Here is a 7,955-nt window from a genome sequence, read left to right on the forward strand (position 1 = left end):
TTGTTTTGCAATTAAATAAAAATGTTGCAGCTGTGAAAGTTACATCATTAACAGTAATAGCCAACTACAACTTAATCTCTAGAAGTGCACACATACATTGATGTGCAGAGATTTCTTTGGCAGTGTCTGAAAGTGTTGGGAAACTAAAGCGTAGAGTCTTCTTTGGTATTGTGGTTTGAGTCTGATTGAGCTGAAAGTGCAATTGTGAGCAGAGAGTCTGTGACTTTCAAAGCAGCAGGTGATGAGTCATTCTTCAGGGAAGATGGTACCACGCATTGTTTCTGCTCGGTGCTCTCTCTGGTAGAGAACAAAATATTATATCAGCTTAAATTCTACAGAACCTGGGGAACATCAAGGGGGAAGATTTGAAAGAATTGGTAGAGCAAGGTGCAAATAAATGCAAACAGTTACTGGAAGGAAACATTGTGTAAGAACTGGTAGCTAGAAACAAATCTTGATTCCCTTTTAAAAAGGGAAATATCTTCTGTGTAGGGTTATTGATTACTTTCTCATGTATTTGCCCCAGTGTACTGACCCTTTATTACCTTTGTTGCTTATAGAGGGATCTTGGATTTTTTTTTTTACTTTGGCTGAAAATAGAGAGCCAAGTGACTCTGGCACTTAGGAGGTGGTACTTAGCCTCTATTAACCTGTATTTTGCATCACCCACTTCAGTTTCTTGTAGCACATCTCACTGCAGTGATTGCTTCCTATGTGTCAGTGCCCCTGTAAGTGTGTGCACAAACTTCTAGGAGAAAAGTTGCATCAAAAACAAATATGTGGAAATTCAGAAATATGTTGGGGGGAAAACTTTGGAAAAATATTTTAAAATATAATTATTAGATTCAGTTTCAGCTAAAAATGGCTTAGTTTGTTATCCTGGAAGGTTAGAAAAAATGTAGCTGTCAAAGGGTCACACTATCTCATCCTACAGGGGTAAATTGCAGTGTCTTTGGGAGTAGTCCAGAGATGCGGAGCAACATACAGCATGAGAGAGAAGTGCTTATTTGTTTCCTATTTGATATTTGGAAAAGATTGCATGAAATATACTGCCATAGTTTTACCTTTGTCTTTAACAGCTGGGACATATGTCGTCTTTTTTTTTTATTACAGAAATTCATAACCATGAACCTTGTTCAAAACTCTTTAGGTAAGCCGTTTCTGTCATTTTACTCTGACTGCACAGTTCAGTAAACCCAGCATACAAATATAAGCAGTGCGTTGAAACATGTTAGTATTTCAAATGTCTCTGGTAACATTTGCAACTGCTCATTATGTGGTTTTGTTAAAGCAATGTGTGTAAGTAGTGCACCCAACAGGACACTTAAAACATCCTTTGACAGGTATAGTAACATTCATTTGAATGTAGAATTTCAGTGTAGAAGGTGTATATCTATCTACCCGTGTGTTGCAGTATGGCCAAGATTCTCTGTCTCATCAAGTTTCTGTTTGATGTAGCAAGAATTAGTGGCACTCAAGGATCCAGGTGGGACACCCTGGTAGCTAGTGGATATGTGCAACCCACCCTAAGCTAGAGGAGCCTTGGGATTGTTCTGCTGATGGCAGCTAGCCCCCAAGAGATTATTAGGGTAGAATTGCAGCATGCTAATGACCCAGACAATGGCCAGTGGATGGTGTCGGTCAGGACTGAGCAATTATTTGGGCTGGAGAGGCCCTTAGGGGTTTTGATGAGCTGTTGTGGGCCAAATCAGTGCCCCCCGGTCCCCCCCCCGTCCCCATCCCATCCCCATCCCGTCCCTGTCCCGATCCCCAGCCTGCAACAGCTGCAGAAACCTCCTAAGTGGCTCTGTCCTGGGACCCAGTCCTGTGCTGACACCACCCAGCAATCCCAGGGTCTCTATGGAAACCAGCCTGGGACCTATGCAGGCATGCTGTGCTTGGCCAGGCAAATAGCATGGGGCTGCAGCCAGGCGGGGAGCAGTGTCTGGGAGCAGAACGGGCAGGTGGGGCCAGGGCTGGGATTGCGGGGTGGTGACAGTGCAGGCTCAAGGCTGGGGCCCAGGGCAAAGCAGCAGAGCTGCAGTCTGCTTAGGCAGCAGATCGGGCTCTGCACCAGGCCTGGCCCCGTGATCCCAGCCCTGTCCCCACCCACCTGTCTTACTCCTAGATGCTACTCCCCACGTACACGCTGCTTCATCCCATCTGCCTGGCTGAGCATACTCTGCCTGTGTATGTCCTGGGCTAGTCCATCTTGTGTCCCTGGCAGTAAATGTGTGGTGGAGAGGCTGGGGTGTCTGGGCAGCAGGTTCAGGTCTGGTGGTGACACTGGCAATGGCAACTGGAAAGAGCCACCACCACCAGGGCTGCCAGGAAGCAGAATCTAGCTGTTGCGCCACCTGTGCCCTGCTGCATACCTGGGGTGATGGGATTGGCTGCACACGCCATGGCTCAGGCTGCCCCGCATGCCTAGGCCGGGCAGGGTTGAGGGACCTGCTGCAGGCTGGATAAAAACCCTTGGAGAGCCGCATCTAGTCCGCATGCCGTATTTTGCCCACCCCTGGTGTAGGCGGTTGATACACTGGCTTTGCACCAGCTGCTTATTCTCCTTATCAAGCTGCTGTCTAGCCCCTCTATGATGCCTGAATGCAAAAGGGAATCTAGTCCCATATATTACCATTTAGTAGCCTCACTCTCAATTTTTTTCCCATAGATCCTACAGTTAGTTCATAAAGATGATTTCTGAATTGCTATCTGTGGTATGATGTTTTTTGGTTAGAAATGACCTTTCCAAAAATAATTCCTTATTGTGCTCTATCTGTTTGTTTTTATTTGGAGACTTGTAGAGATTTACAAAGGCATGTGCCTCAAACATTGCGATTGATATCGGTTATATTAAAGGAGAAGCTACAGCCTGTGATTTGCTGTCTGATAATTAGAAGGGAAAATTCTTATCCCTATGAATGATGTGCCAAGCTCTCCACACATCAGGATGACACTCCAGTGTCTGATTGGTGATCTCTTTCCAATGTCTGCATTGGTTCCTTATACTGCTTCATGCAGTACATAACAAAACAATAATCACAAATTTTAATACTATTCACTTCCCAGTTATGGCTGTTGGTGCTAGACCCTGAGATAGTGTAGGAAAGAAGTCACCCACATTTCACAGTGTGACTACTTTACATAAAACATTGGTTATTACATTCAGTTGCTGTCGGGGAGAGTCTCCGAGCTTGTTTGTTGTTCATCAGACCAGTGCACCCTGTTCTTTGTTCTGTTCCTTTAACCTTCATGTGTGAAAATATTTTTGGTACACTACCGTAGCTCCTTGACTTAAAAGTACTCAGTTGCAAGGAGACTTATAGTTGGAAGAGAACAGCTGTGGCATTGCTGATATTGAATAAGATGGGTTTAGTTGCAGCAAAGTTTCCAAACAGTGGGAACTCAGCCAAAAATAATGAATTTTTAAAGGCCAGTTTACTTAATGCAGTTTGAAAACAAAGCTGCTGCATTTAATTCTGGTTGCTTTATATCCTCCTTATATATTGCATGTGATTATTCCATCTACATATATAATAATGTATGGAAAGCAGACTGATAGAGTTGGATGCATTTTAATTTGCAGGAAAGTGAAAGGATTATGAGCACAAACTATTCAATATCCCAAATCAGTAATGAAATGTGGTCATAACATTCAAAATGATTTGCATCTTAAAACAGACTATATTTCCACCCTTATTTACCAGCCAAGTACTGAGTTCAGGACTTTGTTTTTTCCCCTACAAGAGTTGAGATCATAGACCTCTAAAACAGTATTTTCCTGCACTGCTTTGGGTGTTAGTGATATCAGCTCTTGAAAGAGACTAAGGACTTGGCAGGTAAGTGAAGGAGGAATCTATTTTCCAACGTTTTCCTGTTGTTGTGACCTGTGAACCATTTGAATTCTTAAATCTATTCATCTTTTGGTTAGGACTTGGGATCCAGTCCTGCACCTGGGGCCAGATGGGTGGACCCTTATACTTGTGCAGATACCTGTTGTTTTCAGTGCGACTCCACAAGTGCTAGGGTCCATTTGTGTGGGTCTGATGGCAGGACTGGGGCAAAGTATTTCTGATCATCTTATCTGAAAAGTGAGATTGCATTCTTCCTCCTTGGCTGCTGCTGCTGAGATGCTAGACGGAAGCACATTCTGTTTCCCAAAGGGCTAATCTGAAGAGATTTTTACAGTGCCCTTTAGTGTAGGGGCTGCCAAGGAAATACCTGCCATCTAACTAAGCAGTGTGATGACAGTGAAGGCACTTTTCAACTGGTCATTAAAGGCTGTCACTGCTCTCCATGTGACACTGGATAAATATAGAACTGTTGTAGTTACTATATTTTAATATAGTTTAAGATGAATCAGGTATTGTATATTTACCAAGCTGACTTGTGAATCCTATGTAAACTGTGTACCTATAATTTTTCCCCCCCTCTTTTTGGTTTAAGCTTTTATGACTATGCAGGCAAAGTTAATGAGGAGAGTTTGGACAGGATTCTTAAAGATCGAAGAAAAGTAAGTTACTGTATTTTTCTCACATGTTCTATCTTATTTTTTCCTTTATGTGGCATTCCAGGCCTACAGTTGATCAAGGGTAGCTTTATATGACATGTGAGGATCAGAAAAATAAGGATTGGATTAGGACAAGTGTTTTTTCTTACGAATCTGTCGCCTGTTTGATTCAAACCTCCCTGGCTATCCCAGAACTGAGCTTATTCTGTGCAGTTTTGTGGTGTCTACTGGAGTTAACTAGACCCAAATCCAAGAGGACCAAATTCCTATTCATTTGAAGAAAAAATCAAATATGCCAGGTCTCCAGAAATTATTGGTTAATGTTAGCCTGCAGTTACTCACCAGTGGCTGAATTAGACTTGTATTGTGCTGCTTAGGCCAACAGAACATGAACAGATACTATTTCTTAAAAATAACATATTACAAATTTATGACACGAGACTTTGGAATTCAGACTTTTCCACCAGTATTTTTAAACTGAAACAGCAATGACTCAGAAAGTAGCCATTATTCAAATATTGTCATAGCCTTATTACACATGTACCTTGATAATAGTGTAGTCAGTTATGTAATAAAATTATTTACATTTTGGCAATCAACCGTAAAAGAGAATAAGATTTTCCTCAAAGTATCATCCAGGGAAATTTCTAATTTAGTAGTGCCCTATCTATATAATTAGCCAATGCCTGTTTCATCTATTCTTAACAGATCTGATCATCCTAAAAGGCAGAACTAAGTTTTAGATTAGAAGCAACAATTAAAGTGTGTTTTCACTGTAGAGTTAACTCAGCTGAGCTCAATGTAAATTAGCTTTGCTTGAGTGAGAGCCACCACACTGCAAAATAAGTCTCATTATTCAGTGGGTTTGTGTTACCAGCTCTCAGTTGATCAGTTAGCCTAATTTGGACTGCAGCCTTTGCCCCCTGAAGGCCCAACCAATTTCAGGTAAGGTGTTTCATGCATGACAGCAGTTGAATTGGGGTAGCCCTCTAGTTTCCCCTACAGGGTAGGAAAGCCTTAAGTGTACCCATTATATTAAACATGTATCAATAGGGGATCCTGCAGTACTCATCAGCTGGATAACTTTTATTTCATTGTAACCATTCTTTTTTCTTGTCAGTTTGCTTCTGCAAAAACAAGTGCCTCGTATATGTTTTTAGCTATATATCTACTGCTGGTGATTGAGTGGGTTTTCCCATCTCAAATATTTGATTCTGCAGTCCCATAGCTCTACTACAGAACAATATAAACATGATGTGTGGGAGCAAAATGTTCTTGACTATTGTTGAAAGAAAGAGAAAAGCTTCAGTCTTTCAATTCAGGAGACACAGTCAAAGCCACTTATTAAAGCTGTCTAGCATTTTTTTTCTTAAGGCTGTAATGCACATTTTCAGATTGAAAGTCCAACTTGTTTTCAGTTGGGTTTTATTTTTTTTGAACAGTTAGACTCACAATAAAGATGCATTATCTGCAGTATGGAAATAGACTGGGAGGGGAAGCTTTTAAGTGTCATGTGACTCAGCACTCCTGATTTAATGTATCCTTAGTGTCCATTAAGTTACCATCAACTAAAATAAAAAACATATTAGTATATGCTGTCTTGGGTTTAGCTAATTACTAGGTTTGCAAAATCCATAGCTCTACAAACTATTATAAAGAGACTGAAAGTAATGTTGCTTACTGATTTTGTAATGTATTTAATACAACAGACGTACATTGTTCAGTTAACATGCAGATTTCGCTTTATTATTTTGAATCTATAGACATCTTCTTTCTGAGGTGCCCAACCTCTGGCCCACAGGCCAGATTCAACCTGTGGAGTTATAGCATCTGGCCTGTGAACTTCCCCATGGATTGGGAAATTTGCTGTTGGGCGGGTAGTGGCAAGTAATACTGCCACCCCTCTCTGCTGCCAAATTCCCACGCTCTACAGGGCTGAATTAGGGCCAGGTCACGCCACGCCACGCCACGCCAGCTTCCCCCTCACGGCCAGTTCAGAGCTGGGTCATCCCCCCCACATGGCCGATTGGGTTCCTCCTTGCTGCCCCAGGTGCTGGATTGGGCCCACCGGCTGGATCCAGCCCACAGATAGACTCAGCATAATCCCTCTGGTCCATGGGGCAAAAAAGTTAGGCACCACTGCTATATATCCTTGTGTTTGTTACTCAGCCATGTTTGGGTAATGCTAATTATTTTCATTATTCTTCCTGTATTTCATGTAAACTAGAATTCTAATTTATGGAGTTAAATGTGTGTTAGTATTTGGTGTACTCATTGAATTACCAGGATGAATGCTTGCAAATCTGTTATGATAAAAACACACACAAAGGGATAATTTCAGCACCATACACAATAAATTAATCTCACAGCTCCCATGCACAAACATGAATTTACAGATTTGTTCTGTGATGTGTGGCATTGAAAATGTATTGCATAATATAACACTAGTGAATAATATTTTGCAGCAGTCTTCAAAATGAAGCCTTTTTGCTGTGTTCAAAAACTGAACAAGTTCAGCAAATGGAAGATGATCCAAAACTTGGCTGTTAAATTAAATAATTGCAAAATGTATGTGGGATGCTAGATACAATTAAAATAATTAATTTTAAGAAAAAGTTGAAAGGTTAAGTGGTATATTGTAAAATGAGATATTAGTGTGTGTAAAATTCAAGCAATCTGTAGTCATTCAAAATTATAATTATACTACAGGGAATTCTGGAGATTGTCAGAATTATAGTAGCTTAATTACATTAGTTAGACCCTGACTAATTCAAAAGATAAAACTGTAAATCTTTATCCCTCAACTAATGCTTTGTTTTTCTCTTATACTTTCATCACAGAATGTTATTGGATGGTACCGATTTAGGAGAAATACTCAGCAGCAAATGTCATACCGAGAACACATCATTCATAAACAGCTGACACACATTCTTGGAGTGCCTGACCTTGTCTTCCTTCTCTTCAGCTTCATTTCTACTGCAAATAATTCAACACATGCTTTAGAATATGTGCTTTTCAGACCTAACCGAAGGTAAACAATTTTTGTGCATAGATGTTTGAATTATACTCCTAAGGAAGGAGTTGCTAAGGATGGTCTACAGTAGTCACTACTGCACAACCCACAATGTAAGGGGTGTGGAAGATAGATCCATCTACTGGTAAATGTTGGTTTTGCATTAATAAAAAAAAAAAAAAGAGAGCCTGTATTTGAATGTGAAAAGTTTTTCACTTAAAGTTGATCTAGATTAGAAGTTAACATTTTAAAGGGGTTGAGGGCCTTTTGCTCTGATTGTGCTCAGAGACTGATCCACTATCCACATTTGCTGGAGATTTGCCAAATATGTTATAAAATTTATAGCAGGCTCTTTTTCTATTTTTTTTTTCTCTAGGTATAATCAAAGAGTGTCACTTACAATTCCTAATCTAGGGAATACCAGTCAGCAGG

The 7,955-nt window shown here is 40.7% G+C and overlaps 1 protein-coding gene across 1 annotated transcript in view; it reads left to right on the top strand.

Annotated features, from left to right (window-relative positions):
* The window catches only part of ABRAXAS2 (abraxas 2, BRISC complex subunit), a 26,818-nt gene that overhangs the window by 3,640 nt on the left and 15,223 nt on the right, over positions 1–7,955 (top strand). The window contains exons 3-6 of the mRNA XM_006031599.3: positions 1,114–1,150; positions 4,447–4,513; positions 7,351–7,541; positions 7,900–7,955. The exon at positions 7,900–7,955 is cut by the window's right edge and continues 73 nt beyond it. Of these exons, the coding sequence (XP_006031661.1) occupies positions 1,114–1,150; positions 4,447–4,513; positions 7,351–7,541; positions 7,900–7,955 (351 nt within the window). The remainder of the gene's footprint in view (positions 1–1,113; positions 1,151–4,446; positions 4,514–7,350; positions 7,542–7,899) is intronic.

Source organism: Alligator sinensis, unplaced genomic scaffold (genome assembly GCF_000455745.1).
Source record: "Alligator sinensis unplaced genomic scaffold, ASM45574v1 scaffold232_1, whole genome shotgun sequence".
NCBI classification, from domain to species: Eukaryota; Metazoa; Chordata; order Crocodylia; family Alligatoridae; genus Alligator; species Alligator sinensis.